This window comes from Rhopalosiphum padi, chromosome 2 (genome assembly GCF_020882245.1).
Source record: "Rhopalosiphum padi isolate XX-2018 chromosome 2, ASM2088224v1, whole genome shotgun sequence".
NCBI lineage: Eukaryota > Metazoa > Arthropoda > Insecta > Hemiptera > Aphididae > Rhopalosiphum > Rhopalosiphum padi.
In genome coordinates this window covers 56,985,345-57,002,372 of record NC_083598.1, presented here as the reverse complement: position 1 = coordinate 57,002,372, position 17,028 = coordinate 56,985,345, and the positions used below count along the sequence as shown (strand labels likewise).

At 24.9% G+C, this 17,028-nt stretch overlaps 1 protein-coding gene across 1 annotated transcript; it reads right to left on the bottom strand.

The window, feature by feature from the left end:
- Nucleotides 1-1,992: 1,992 nt before the first annotated feature.
- On the bottom strand, nt 1,993-16,878 carry LOC132922386 (T-box transcription factor TBX10-like). Its single transcript, XM_060985871.1, has 9 exons — nt 16,342-16,878; nt 12,405-12,618; nt 11,326-11,442; nt 10,996-11,152; nt 10,698-10,853; nt 10,128-10,195; nt 9,466-9,596; nt 4,036-4,264; nt 1,993-2,544 (listed from the first exon to the last, which is right to left on the bottom strand). The coding sequence occupies exons 1-9, from the start codon at nt 16,445-16,447 to the stop codon at nt 2,400-2,402; spliced, it is 1,323 nt and encodes a 440-aa protein (XP_060841854.1). The 5' UTR covers nt 16,448-16,878; the 3' UTR covers nt 1,993-2,399.
- Nucleotides 16,879-17,028: the final 150 nt, after the last annotated feature.

Below are 17,028 nucleotides of genomic sequence, written 5' to 3'. Positions count from 1 at the left end.
GCTTTTAGGAAATATATATACAAATGCAAGTATGTTGTACCATGTACCTATAACTTAACATATCAGTATGGCTATGGCATATTAAATATTTTTACAATACACAATGTTTACATGTTATTTTCATCCAAGTATACGTACCAGGGGGTGTTTTAGATGTCCAAACACCTGAAACATTAACTAATTTTTTTAGTTATTATAGTTTATTACAATTACTCATACTAATGGTCTGGTAATATTTTTCCAGTTTTTCTGTACATTTACACAGTCGTCAGTCATACACGTCGGTTGAAGTATCTATTTTATATTACGGTAACATTGTAGAAGTTTAGAGCTATCAAACACAATGGCTTATCAGATGTCCCTATATTATCTAATGTAAACTTATATAGGTAATTATTATTATTTACTTTATCCATATGCGGTAATTAGAATTAGGATAATAATTAATAATATCACATCAGAATAATATTATTTGTAGCTTTTCAGGTGATATAAATTATAAATAATTGTTGTTGTTATAATTATAGGTTCATAATTTTATAAAGTTATATTGTGTATTTTTTTATTAACAAATAAACTACGTATAATTTGCTAGAATTTGATTATTAGAAAACTACTTAATAATCGAAACAGTTGGTCGAAATAGCATATACAATATATATTATATGACCATATAATAGAATAAATACTGAACCTATAAAACAAGTTCTTTTGAAGTTTTTTTATGTTGACATGGTTGGTAGTACGACTTCAATACTCGCGGATGTAAACTTAATGTAGTATATCGTCATGCCCTTTGTAAGTCGTATAAGTATTTTAACGGCTATTACACATTATCATTGTGCCGTTTATTAACACTAATCTTAGCACCTAATATATTTAATATTCTAGAAGAACTTAGTCGTGCAGTTGTGAGTAGTGACATTAAAAATTTACATGCGGTGTCCTCAAAAATAAATAAAATCTGTGGATTGCGGATCTTGATGATGTCTCAATGTGGTTAAGCCGTTAAAATAAAAACGAAGAATATACTAACGACTAATTATACTTTAGAATTTTCATTATCCCATTAAGACATTAAACAAAAAAAATATGATTTACTAAATTATTTTTAATATACCTAATACAATCTTAATAATTTATAACAATTATAATAAATAATATATTTTTTAAATATAATTTTGTAAAAAAACGAAATAAAATACTGTAACTGAATATTATACTTATGATTTTAATAGAAAAATTTAAGTAGGTTTTTGGTATGGTATTTGAGTTTGAAGTAAATGATATTCTTCCTAGAATTTTTGAACCAAATGTTTATGTGAAAATAAATCTTTGAAATTAAAATAAAATAATAGTCATGGGACGATGTTATGTTTTGAGTCCTTGACGACCTCGATAATGATTAAACGTTAGTGCACGGAAACTAAAACCGTCGTTTTGTTAAAATCGTTTAGACTCCAACGGCTGTGGGATAGAAGTAGAGTGATTTCTACCCCTTAATGGGCTGCGGGAAACACACGGGTGGTATCGGGAACAGGCACACGCGACCTCTGCACCTACCCGCCATCAGTCATTGCAACACATATTATACGTGGAAGATGTTATAAGGGTGTTCAAGACTTGACATGTTTCTTGTATTTTGTATTTCAAAGATAATCTAACATTTTAACCAGAAATAAAACTATTGAGACCAAGCTGTAATGTTTTTGTTTCAATAATAATATGTAGCTTATACTTTAACGAAGATATTTAATTTATTGTATTTTAAGTTTATTATCGTTGTTAATGTATAAAATGAAGTAAATTCAACAGAAGGAGAAATATAATTTTCAATATTGTGACAATTTCATTGTTTTATAAAACGAATAAATTACAAAAAATGAAATATTATATTATTACAATATTACCATTTGACAATAACATTCGTATTATATAATATTATATATATACACCACTAATTTAATTATAATAATAACACGATAGAAAATATATAGTTTGAAATTTGGAACGTATATTTACTCTTATAGTTATTAATTTATAACTTATAGTAAGTTGTAAGTAACACTAAAACTAATAACTATTAATATTAATAATTCAAATATTCAAACTATTTAAACTTCTGTCATTCGCGTCTTTCTGTTTAATTTACAGTTCTAAACAAATTTTAAAACAAAGTTTAATTTTAGTACTTAAATAAAATGTATTAGATGTTATATTTTTTTATATCCTATTTACATAAGTATACAATCCCGTTTTAATTTATGAATAATACAAATTTTAATTCTACCTACATTTATATTATGCTACTTAATAATTACAAATATTTATTTATATATAATATACATTAATAAAGATAGCATTAAACTAATTAGTTACTGTCTCGATGAGGACGCGTTCTACCTAGGCACATAATCATTTTGCAAATATGTATTGGATGTTTTTTGAGCTCCATGAAACGTGGAAGGTCTATGGTGGTAATGATGCTGGTAAGACATATGGTATCCGGTTGCTATCTCAGTGTTAGAATTCTTTTGATGTAATCTATATAGGTATAGAAATCAAAAAAACAATTTTTAAAATTTTTTCTTTTCTAAAATTAAAATTGTAAATATATAATTATTATATCATATTTTAAATTATAAATTTATTAGACTTTAAGATGATTTTTATAAAAAAACCAATAACAATTAAATTGTATCGAATTATCTTAAGGAGAGTCAGTACCGATCGATAATGCTTACAAGAACATACTTTCTTTCGTCTTTCTCCCGTTACACGTTTAAAAATATTTAAATAATAATAAATCTGAAAACATTATTAAATTTGTTACAAAGTTTACTTGAGATTAATCATCCTATTTTATCAAATTTTGATTCTTGTTTTTTTCTTAAATTTAATTATGAAATTGAAGATTTATTAAACAAAAGTAATATAGAATTTAAAAATAAAAAAAAGATCCATTTCAAGTAAATTTCTTGGAAAATTAAAATATGTTAAATTAGTACTCTCGCTTTATTTTTATATTGTACAGCCATGCACACAATAATAATTACGCAGTATGCACACACGAAGAAACTTCAAAAATTGTTTGTATTAAACTTCTTAAAAAACGGTTGGTTTTATCCCTTGGTAAGTTATAGATATGTAGTATAAATTATATTTAAATAATAAATATTGATTAGTTTATATTTCAATAAAAAAATGACTGAAATATTTTAGTAATTACATTTTTTTTGTAGCAAAATTTCAACATGTAACAAATTTATTTCAATATCCATTACACTATTTTATTCATGAATTTTATTTTCGTTAAATTAAAAAAAAAGTATCTATAGTTAAATTAACTACAGGTCCTTAGATATTACTTAGAATTCTAAGTCTTAAATGATAGAGACGTATACCCACTCTATACTGTTTTCTGTATACTAATTGACGCAATTATTTTGTTTACACGGTACATTTGACTTTTAACGTATAATTTGAGTTCATATGTCCGTCTGACAGCGGCAACACTATACTATATTATGTATATATATAATTATATTATGTATATATAGACAATCGGCGGGCGCCACCGTAACGCTCTTCACCACTACAGTGATTCCAGCTTTGATTTTGACCTCTCGATATTGTTGTTGTCACATCAACTAAATTTATTCCCATTAGCTTTTCCAATTCAGTTTAAAATTATTTTACTATCACAAAAGTTAGCTAATGCTTACACTATAAATTTTAGCTATATAGCTGTCATATATACATCATACAAGCTATTATGGATCTGTGACAGAGACACAACATATAATGCACCTTTGAGAACCAGTCATTGGTCACGGGACTCGGTGGTTGTGCTATATAGTTATCTCAGTTTTCTTGGTTTTTTTATAAATATTGTATAAATATAGGTACATCACGACTACTGGTATTACTTATATATTATAATATGTATAGATTATAGTGTATATAGACATATAGTATATACGCTATATTAGGTATACACTAAAACTGTAAGTATAGTATTTCATAAATGTTTACCTATCGTATCCATGAAACGGCGAATAATTATGATGTGCATATGGAGACGAAGCGAATATTGGTCCATAATTGCACACTTGACTCAAGTAAGGCGTGACCGGTACATTTGCGGTAGTAGCCACTGCCGTCGAATTTAGAGGCACTTGGTGTTGGCTGTGCGTCGTAGCAAGCATATGTGGTGGCGATGCCGATGACGAACTGTCGCTGTTGTACATGCTCTCCATCACACCTGTTTATATCAAGACACACACACGCATATTAATATATATTGTCATAATATGGGAATGGGACTTTTCGGCGCTGCCGTTTCGACGCTGCCGTATCGGCAATAGATATTTTCGACGCTGCCGTTTCGGCGACGCCGATTCGACGATAATGACAAAATACATGTTATAATGAAAATAAAGTATAAGAATAAAAAAATAAAAAAATACACTATAAAATTGCATTTAAATTATATTTATTATAATAACTAAAAAATTGGAAAAAATTTTTTATATTTTATATTTTATTTTTATAGTATTGTTACTTTTGTATTTATTAGTTGTTTAGTTCTGAACGTACTAATTGGCTACTATTACTACTAGCTATGATAAAATTATTTTCGAAGATAACTTGTACCTATGTATGTATGGTGTAATAATAATATAAATAATAATAAAGGATAGTAAATAGGTATATAACGGCAATAATTTACTACTTCCGCTACTTCCAAGCAAAAAGGCTAGTGTTTATGAAAAATTATTAAATATGTTAAAAACGCTTGAACCAAATTTAAATCCAGACTCAATTTCTTGTGATTTCGAACTTGCTGCTTTTACAGCTATAAAAGATGCATTCCCAAATGTACAAATATTTGGATGTTATTTTCACTTATGTCAAAACTTTCGATTAAAATTAGGTGAGCTACATTTAATATCTCGTTATAAAAATGAACCAGAATTTTGCATACACGTAAAAAGTATTATCGCATTAGCTTTCGTTCCTATATCAGATCTTGATGATGCGCTTTTTTTTACAAATGTATATAGTTTTTTAATCTATATTATTTTATATCTAAATAACTGACTATAAGTTATATGTGTATTATTTTGTACTAAAATCCCAATTCTAATTATTACTATATACTATTATTATACTATTTTTATAGTCATGAATGTCGTTGAACTTGAATTTTATAAATTTAGTACTTAATAAAAGTACTTATTAAAATAACTTAATATTTTTTTTAATCACACATAATATTGTACTAAAAGAAATGTTCACTATAACATGTATTTTGTCATTTTCGCCGAATCGGCGTCGCCGAAACGGTAGCGCCGAAAATATCTATCGCCGATACGGCAGCGTCAAAACGGCAGCGCCGAAATGGCAGCGCCGAAAAGTCCTAGACCCTCATAATATGTATGTCTGTATAATCATGCTACTATATGTGCCATGGCACCTGCAGGTATACCTTAATTTAATTAATTTGTAACCATTATAACTATAATAATTATTATTGTTCTTTTTTAAATAATAAAACCCTAATTTCGTGTTATTATGTTACAGCTCCGATTTATATATATGATTTTATAACATTAAAAATATATGGAAAAAAATATCTAATACATCTCCGGAATATATTGATATTTTATAGATTGAAAATAAAACTTGTTTAGGCTGACCAAATTTAAAATATAAACCCATAATTTGTTAAACTCATATGCATAATGCATAATACTGCACATTGTTTAACTCAGAATCTAAAATATTTATATATATATATATACATAAATATATTATTCAAATCTCCTCGAAATAAAAAATGCAATAAAATAAGAACAATTTAAAATATGAAATATGAACTAAAGATATTTAATTTTATATGATATTTGATATGTCAAAATATTATGGTAGACACATAAATAAAATTATTTATATCTAGTAAAAATTATAATAGGTACATTGTAAATTTGTAATAAGATGTACATTCTACAAAATCTGTTAACGACTATTAAAAATAAACAGACAGTGTAACTTATAATTTATATAATCGAAGCATTTACATATTTAACCTAATTTATTCCATGTGCACGCATATAACAGTAATTAGCTGAAGTTACGTGAGATAACTGAAAATAAGGTGTTGAAATCAGTTGTTTTGTATTTTATAATACTTACATGGGCTACATGCATTTACCCACTTTACAATATTATATTTTAGTGGATGAAAAATGTATAGAAGTAGCGCATTCCGTTGACATGTTTAGTGATACAAAATCGGTACCCACGGTTAGGATATTGAAAACCACTCGAAACCGTTTTAATCCCATGGGAAAAAATAGGTTAGTGTGGTATCCAAGTTTTATATAAGTTCATTGAAAAATGTTTACTATTATTTCGAGTTATTCAGATGTATAAATCTCATGTCTAATCTGTCTATCAAAATATTTTAAATATTTTTGTACTTAAATTAAGCTGCAAGATAATTTAGAATATAAAATAAAATTTTAATCTAAAAATATTGGATATTTATTAATTATTTTTATTGTCAATTTAATTTAGTATAAAAGAAAATTGTAATTGAAATTTTAGAAATTATTAACTTTTAAAATTATAATATGATTACAAACTGTAGATCCCGATAACTTTACAAAGTGACTTAATAGTTAATCAATTTCATAAATATACTGTATTTGAATGATAAATTGAAAATACTATTAAAATGAAATTATTTATAAACATAAATCTTTAATTTATAAATATTAAGGGTATATTCATTTTATTTTTAGGTTAACGATATATAATTAGTATGTCTAGATGTTTTATGGGTAGATTTTTTTTTCGTAAACGTTAACTGATCCGGCAGGATTTTTGTCTACGTGACCTCGATGATTTGTGAGGCAGTATGATGCACATTTATCATTCTAATGGGGACGAATAGTCAGTCGTTTGAATGAATACAAAATTGTTGTATACACATATAATTCTATTAAATGCAAAGGATTACTGCTGAATTTCAGATAAAAAGTATTATATTTTGAATTATTTAAATAATTTCTTAAAAATTAAAGAATTAAAAAATTAATTACGCATACTATAGTCCACAATTATTTGATATAATAATTTTTTATAATCATGAAATAAATTATTATTAAATATAATATTACATATTATTATTCTGTTGTGATAAATATCATCATTGTAAAAAAGAATTATGCCATTACGTATTTTTTTCATACAAATAATTGATATTCTGTTATGTGATTTTTTTTTGTTTTTATATGTAAGTTCTGCTAATTAGACAAATAACATTTTAAGTCTTTTGACAGTCAGTTGGTTTCAATACAAATTACTTTATAGTCGAGATCCAAAGTGGTGTAGGATTAAGAAAAGAGATTGATAGGATTTTTTTTCAAATCGAGAAAAAAATCGTTATTTTTAACCGGTATATTTGTATATATTTTATTGGCATAAATTTAGGCTGTAAAAAAATGAACTGAGGGATGTGGTGAGGACTGCTGTCGGAAACGGTACGAGCGTCACACTTATTTTGACATAGACGTCGCTACTCAGTTTACAAAGATATTTTTATTTATACACATTATATATGATATTTAATTTATTTTGTTATTTAGTTCAGATAAACGTTTGGGCGGTACAGTAATAAATTGACTAAGATACCCACAACAGTGACAACTGTTTTCAAATTTAAATTAATTTGTCGTGTATAATTTTGGCACCTGATATCGGCAGCCATAAAACAGAATTGAATTAATGTAACTTATAAAAATATGATACACTCCTATTATTAAAAAAAAGTTATATTAAATTAATAATTTTTTTCGATTTTTATTTCATTATACTATAAATATATTAATTTATTATCTACGAACATAGATTTTACATGGATTTAATTTTATTTGTTGTATCTATTTTTAATAGGTATAGCATAGAATATTACCTATATGTTTATATGATTTTATTTTTGAGAATTTCATAAGATAAAATACTATTATAAATTATGATAACATTTATTTAACCAAGCCACCAAGGTCAGCGTTAAGGGCGGGTGACAAGATCGCCTGCTATAAGGGGGGTGACTTGGCGATATTTAAATACATACATATACGATATATATATATATATATATATATTATATATATATATATACCGTGTGTTCAATTTTAAAGATAATAGGAAATATTTCGAACGCATTATATTAATATAATACTATTAATTAGGTACTTTATTAGAATATAGAAATAGATAGTAACAGTGAATCTACTATCTATCTTCCATAAATAATTAATAATAAATATAAAAATTGCTATTAATAAAATTATTTTTATTTTATTTTAGTTGATTATTAAAATTTTCCATTTAGTACTTAAATAATCAGAGCCAGCTTACACGGGCACGAGATTTTTAATTGTCTCATTTAGAAACAGACGAGAGACTGCTAATGCGACGGAACGTCAGCAGTGGTATGCCTATTTAACGTTTCCCGAAAATATTATGATAAATGACTACCGCATAGACAACTCTGATAATTAATGACAGTTTTTGGGTACAAGCAACATAATTTTGTGTACAACGCTCCGCATAATATAGGTTTTTTGTCATTTAAAATTTTATTTTTTATGTTTTTAAGCGATGGACATGATTTAAATAGCATCCAAGAATAAAAAACTAAAACATTAGTTTCGACGTGAAGGCGTTGAGCTTGAAACGTTTAAAGAATATACCTAAAGTAAGTTGGGTATAGGTAGGTATACATATGTTGGTTATATTACATTAACTTAACCTACAGTAGGTAATTACATATTTCTATTTTTAAAATGTCTTAAATAAATAAAAAACAACAGTAAAAACATTATGAAACTGCTAATATATTATTTATTTGCTCTGACCAATATTAATTGTTGGTGATTTATCAATTATATCATGACTTTATTTTGGGAATTTTATTTTAGATTTTAAAATTTTTACATAATTTTTTTTTGATATTATAGAGATCTGTAATATTTCATTTTTCATAAATAGATACTTATCAAAGTGGTAAAAATAAATTTAAAAATACGAGATACATAAAAATAAATAATACATAATTTACTTTAACAGGATCATTTTTAGATTCAAAAACTTTGTTGTTTTAAAAGCGCATTTGCAAAACTACAAAGTAAAATTTGTTTGTAGGTATGCATTAGTAACTATATCACTTCACCTTCTATAATATTTACATATTTTCAACTAATATTTTATTTTAGTAATACAATTATTTAATTTAGAGATATTATAGGATTTGTTTTATTACGTTAAAAAAATACATATGTTATCTATAAAAACGTCGTTTAAAATATAAACATTTTAATTTTGTCGGTAGAACATTAATCTATGTATAAAATTCCTTAATAATAATATACGAAATATTTAAAAAAAACATACCCAAACTTCCTGTTGATTCTTTATTTGGGAACTGAACGCAATTATTATTGTTATGGATTCCAGTGACATTTTTTTTGCATTGCGATTTATTATTGGCGGCTTGTGGTTCACTATCAATAGACATAGGGCCACTGCATGAAAAAAAAAAAATAATTTTAACTCCCTTCATAAAAAAATACAATTAAACACACATACACACACCCACACGCACATGTTTCACACTTTCACATATTTAAAGCAATATGTCGAGTATAAAATAAGAACGAATTTTTTTTCTAAAAATCATATAAACCGACATTTATTACTATTTATGTGCCAATTTACATGAGCACACCTACAATGATTGCCAGCTACAGGGATTTTTTAATTAACTTGTGTTATATTATACACCTTTTTCTGAAATGTACTACTAATTTACTGGTGCATGTATAATATGTATATTTAAGATCGGTATAGTAAACCGGTGTCAATTAGTAACGCTTGGGTTTATTCCAAGAGGGTGGAATGAAGAATGGAAAGAATCTGTCAAGATTTATAATCTGGTAGCTTCTTTAGTCTAATAAATATATCAAATGTATATTACACATAAAGCTTTTATAATAGACCATTTAATTTAGATATTAGAATAAATGTAAGCGTATATAATATTAATATGATATTACCATTCTTCAGTCTCGCAGTCTCTGAATCCTTTTGCGAATGGATTACTAGCGATTTTTAACTGCGTTATCTAAAAACAGTATGATAAAATAATTTGTTTTATATATATAGAACAGCCATCAAATTTTATATATTTAAAATTGGACATTAAAATATATATTTTTAATGGATATTTGAACTTGATTAATTAACACCATATTTAATATTTCTCAATTTAATTCGGCAACTGTACTTTAGTTGATTAAAGGCAAAAGTTAAACAATTAAGTGTATTAAAAAAATTAATTTTTTTAGCTAGGTACAAATAAAGGTATAATTAGAATTAATATCATCATAATTGCAGATAATATGAAGTGCAGGAAAAGTATATAAAATAAAATTTGTATTTAAACTTTCTGATACACTAATAAGATACTATTATAAAGAATAAGTAGTTGTCGTGTTGTCAACGTACGAGTATACTAATTAAAAGGTTGTTCCAAAGAATGTAACCCATCATTAGTAAATTTGAATTATTTCGCGAATGGTTCTAATTTATTTATTATTATTATTATTATTTTAAATTGATCTTACCCTGTGATTTTGGTAAGCAGTGACAGCTGTAAATTTAGTCTCTGGAAACATAAACGTTTTAAAATTGTTTGTAGAATTTGAAGAGCCTTCGTCTCTTCCTGGAATGTAGAGTACATGGAATCTGGGTTGATATCGATGCATTGAATTAAGAATAATCTAAGTAAAAACAATTTTCAGATAATCAAAATTAATTTTATCTAAAACGGTATGAAATATAGGCAATTCTTATGCTTATGGGTAGAATTGATTTTATTATAGTCAATTACCTATTTATTCAACATTTATATTTTATACATACATGCCCATTATCATCCATCTGATTGTTGGTCAACTTAAGTTTATCAAACGACACAACTTGTTTCAACCACTGTCCTCCAGACGCCGGAGAATCTGGATGAATATGTACTCTAGGAGGTGATATAGGATCCGATTTACCAGCAACCACCCAGCTTGAACTGTATAATGTATATTGTATAAATACCACATAAATTATCAAATAAACTTAAAGCATTATTTGGAAATTTAACTTTAATATATTTTCCTTCATATTTTTAATATGTTTCTTAATGTTTAAAAATATAACTATGGATTTTAAGACACAAACATTAAGTAAAATTTATATATTTACCTGTGAAATGCGTATCTATATCTTTTATCATCTACAGGAACAAAATCCATCATAAGCATATATTCTGCTGCTGGATCCAAACCATACAATCGAACTTGAAATGTAGGGAACATTCTTCTGTAATATATACATTTATAATTGGTACCTAGTCTTGTTTATACATTTTATTTATAAATGTAAATTATTGTATAAAAATTTTAAATATTTTGAATTATTGTGAAATATTTAATGATAAAATGGTAAAACCGTAAAACTATGATACACTCGTTCATGTCTCCAAATTTCATATGAGTTGTCAATTAAAAAAATGAATAAAATATCTAATATATCAAGAAAAATAATACATATATATATATATATATATATATTATTATATATTATACATCTACAAAAATTTAATTTTAATTTGTTCTATAGTATGCAAAAATATTTTTTTATACATTTATTTTAAGCAAAGATTTATACATAATAATATAATAATCGAATGAATATAAGCTCTATCGTATACTGCTAGATGATTTCTATTAAAGAAAGATATGTACACATTTTTACATCGGGATAATATATAAACATTATAGTTTAAGCGTCAATAGTTCGAGTGTTTGGCACTCGTCACTGCGGTCTTTGGCGCCGATGTGATGCTTCAAAAATATACATAGATTTTTTTTATGAAAAACAACTCTGAATAGTTATAGGTAAATAAGTCAAAGTGCCTATGTAATAATAATATGCATATTCACCTTTTATATAGAAACGTATACATATATCACACATTAAGAAAAATATACCTATATTATTTAATACTTTATATCTAAAGTAGACTAAGATAATGAAGATTAAAGTTATAATTCGTGTAGGAACTCTAATTATGAACTTATTTATCTAATTATCTAGGATATAAAGGTATATCGGTATTTTGAACATGTAATTTTAGTATCATATATAGTTTATTAAAATATAAAATATCACTAATTATTTATAGTAATAAAATATATTTATAATGTATATAATGTATATTGTATATGTAAATTAATAAAAATTAGCTTATAGCTATTTATTCTAGCATGGTCTTATTTTACCTGCCAGCTTTGGTGACGATCATTTCTGTACCAAGCTCATTAAACTCTTCCCATAAGTGTTTCATTTCTAATGCAGCACCAACTCCAGAAAGTTTTGGATGTTCTTGATTATTGGCCACTACATCCGATCTTTTTCTGTCAGGCGATAAATACGATTGATGAGAAGTTGATTTAATAGCTTGTATATTCGTACTCGATACAGTTTCTAAACATGCTGCCGATAAATAAATTATTTTTTTATTGTTTACAATTATTAATATGATTTTACTTTGAATTTTTATTACTTTAAATCGTTGATAATAATATATATATTACATAATGTTTATAATTAACTGCATTTAAATAATTTTGTATTGCACAGTAGGTTTATTAATAGAATAGGTGTATATAATCTCAATTTAAATATTTAAATGGTATAAACAGTAGTTTAAGTCAGTTTAACCAAAATAAAAAAACTACGAAGACTATCTGCAGTCTACCTATTCAAATATATTTTAAACTAAAACAACATTTCCTTTCTTTATACGCAGATAAAAATAACCAAATACATATATTTTTCAATTCTGATAACTGAGTTTTAAAATTATTGTGAATAGTCTTCATTTTCAAGCGATATCTTTTGGCAACTATTTTTTTATTATAGGAAAATATGTTAAATATATTTTGAAATTTATTGATAATACTCAAATAATTAATCAAATATATAGATATTAAAAATTTAAGAAAATTTAATTTAAAATTGGCAAGTTTATGTTAAAAAAAATATTAGGAGTAAAGTAAAATAATACAACAGACGGTATTTGGTGAAGATATTAAGAATAATTAAGTTTTATACTATAAAATAATGACTAATTCTATTTTTAGTTACGAATAATAATTTTCCAACATTATTAATATAATATGTACAATAAAATAATTAGCATGGTTAGATATAAAGTTTAAATCAAATTAAGGTTAGGTTAACTTCAAACTTCTCACTCAATTAAACGCATCACTGTCTTTACGATTACGAAATAATAAGAACAGTTTGGTGCTCTTTAATTAAATATGTGAATGACTACGAAATATGTCTTTAAAAAGGAAAATATAATGAATAAAATAATACATTAAAATTAAATGACATAAAAATTTTAAAAAATATGTATGAAACTGAAGCTTTTAGTTTTATCTATATCTTAATTTTAAATAATAGTTAGGTATTTTAATTATTGGGTTGTATATTTCCTTAAGTATCTAAATATTGTACGTCTCAGACTTTGATACAAGAGTAATAATTATATAATGCTTCTTTTTAATATTGTTTAGAAACTACTCTTTGGAATGGATATTATTATTATTATTAATAATAATATATTTTTTGTATGAATAAAATGGATCGTTGTAATTTTATTAAAATATATATATTTGGTTTGGTTTGATAAAATAATTTGTACTAAATTAAAATTGACTGAAATCATTAGAACGCAAAAAATGAAAATGGTATGAAATTTTAATAAAAAAAATTATACATTTCGAACGAGAAAAATTGCCTTTAGTTGTTATATTTTATTGAGTCTCACAAATATATTACTAACCTAACTCTAACAATACAACATATTGGTATAATACAAACTATTAAAATATTATTTTATTATTATACAGTTTAGTTACTAGATGGCAGATGTTTGAAACGCATTTTAAAAGAAAAAAACAATTTAAATATAAGTATAATTACCGCAAGTTCAGTAGTTCCCAAGCCCTATACAAACATATATATATATATACGTTTATTTTAAATATTACATAAATTATATTAATTATATGCACTTATATATGATATATAATAATTAATAACAATATAATTGTGATTGTGTCACTATTATGATCTAAAATAACATTTTTTTTTTTATCAATAGAAACATTGGAAACCTTTTATAAACACAAAAAAAAAACATTAGATCTTCCTAAACCGAAACAAAATACATGCGAGAACCAGTATTATAGGTGGTTGAATTCCGGAATGTTAAATAGCCCACAGTCCGTCTAAGAACCCAAATAATATGTATACACAATTTGGTGTCAATTGCTTAAAACTATATATTTGTGTATTAAAGGACATAAAATAAGCTTTTTATTTTATGAAATAAATGTAGTTATTAGTATTATTATATTATTAGGAATATATGTTATATGTATATTTTTAACTACAATTTAATTGTATTATTGTACATGCGGTAAATGGCAATTCTTTCCTGCACATTAGATTATTATAATATTTTTTTAAATTGACCGTGGTTGAAAATATAATAATTTAAGTTTTAATAGATTTACATTATTATGCATTTATATTTGTATGAATATTTCTCTTAATATATCGATTGAACTTGAATCAAAAATACGTACCTATTGGCAAAACAACCAATTATCCAAAATATAATATGCAATATAAAATAATAATTATAAATAATAATTCAATATTAGTACATTTGTATTTTAAATTATGTATTAAACAAAATTATGTCATTTATAATTTTATTAAATTGGAAAAAAATTGTGTGTTATATTTGAATTCTTTATTATTTTTATAAATTATTAATATTTAATATTATATAATTATAGAAATATAGAAATGAAAAAAACAAAATTAATTTTAAAATACACTTGATGAAATAGTAGTTATACCTATTAGTTATATTATGGCAGTATAATAATTTAAAAGTTGTTACATATAATATATTTAAAAAAAAACATAATATAAAGTATTTGTTTATATATTATATTATTATTTATAGGAATATGTGTACTGTGTAGTAAATGTAATCAATAGTATACAATATACGTACATACATTGAGATGATTAAAATTTGAAATGTAAAATTTTCTAATTATTATAAAGTAAAATTAAGTATTGTTTTAAAATAAGCCAGCATATTATAAATTATAATACAAATACATAATGACTATTATATGCTATAGCCATAGGTACATAAAAAATGAATTAAGTCCTAAAATGTATATCGATAATTATACTAGGTATATATTATAACTAATAATACGTGAACCTATATACTTAAATAAAATAAAAATATTATAGATAATAGATAAATATCATTATAATATATACATAGGTATATACTTAATAGCTCATAGACACTTAGTTTAACTGACATCTTTTAGTTATGGGTTGCATATAAGTATATAACTAATTTATATGGTAGCTCATCATATCTATACTAATTTATTGATGTTATTTCATAGTAATTTATTATTAGTAATAATTAGTAGTGTATATTAAATAGATATATATAATCTAACTATTATTTATGTTTTATTGTAATAGAAATTATTATAATAATATTATTGTTTTAAATTATTAAGTTTTTACGAGCACCATTGTCTACTTTTTAAATTATATAAAAAATGTATTAGATATTTCATATATGTTTATCTTCCGACTTAAAACTCATCTAGGTATTTTAGATATTTAATTGTTGAATCAATATTATGATTATTATTAATTATTATGAATTTATATTATTAAAATATTCTACATAAAAACGTAGTTGAAATAAATATATCTATATTAATTTTATTCAAATTAATAAATTTGAAAATTTATTTTATATGTAGAATTCATATTTTTGAATAAATACAGAAATTAAACAAAAATTTTTTTGTATTTATTATATGCAGTAACTGAAGTTGTTAATTTGGATGTTAATTATTTTATGTAATTCTAGTAAATTATATATGTACATGTATAGTTGTAATCGCGATATCGTAAAATAAAAATTAATTAAATATAATATTAATATACGCATTGTTTGGTCAAACCAAAAGTAATTTAGTATATTTTCAGAAACCAAACAATAATTAATGTGATATTCTTAAGTACCACAATAAATATTTGTACGATCTAAAAAACAAAAAACATAATAATATATACTTTGGCACCTACCTTCAATATCCTTCATTGGTGTATTGGATGGTGGCGCTACCCAGTTGTCATCATACAGGTGTTCAACGTTCCCACCATTGCCATACGTGTTATAAAACGGGTGCATGCTGACCACCCCTTAAACACTTATTTTGTCAACACCAATGTTTTTTCACTTTTTTGAAAAGTTGATTACCGTTTATTCGGTGGGAAAAATATTTAAAAAAATGATATTCATCACTATAGGAAAACAAGTATATACAAAAGTGTAAAACGCCCGTGACTGATTTACACGACAATTATTGTACATTTGCCATCGTGAAATGCGGACGATGATTTTTTTATTGCCGAAAAAAAAAATTAAACAGATAACTCAAAGTAAAACAAACGAATATCACCCTGTCAACACGCGTGTGGCTATAGGGTATTTAACCAGGACAGATTTTTAAAGGTGGCGAAAAAACAACACCGAATCTCGCGAACCTTTCACCAATACTGGTCTATTTCTCTGTCATCCCGTTTCTCCGTCACTAAAATCGTTTTATTTTTAACGTCGTCGTAGTACTATTTTTTCATCATTCACACATTTCACAACCCATCGGTGAAGGGATTGGCTTTCGCTTTGGATTGGCCAAGTGGGCTGGGCGTGCGCATAATTCCCCTTCTGTTTTGTTCGTTCCAGCCTCTCGTTCCCCCTTTTGAACACAC

Bases quoted from the DNA above. Each gene is read 5' to 3' on its own strand.
- LOC132922386 (XM_060985871.1), bottom strand. From the start codon at position 16,447: ATGCACCCGTTTTATAACACGTATGGCAATGGTGGGAACGTTGAACAC. The intron at 12,619-16,341 runs GTAGGTGCCAAA...ATTTATCGGCAG, and splicing joins ACCAATGAAGGATATTGAAG to CATGTTTAGAAACTGTATCG. The intron at 10,196-10,697 runs GTAAGATCAATT...TACTGTTTTTAG, and splicing joins CTGCTTACCAAAATCACAGG to ATAACGCAGTTAAAAATCGC.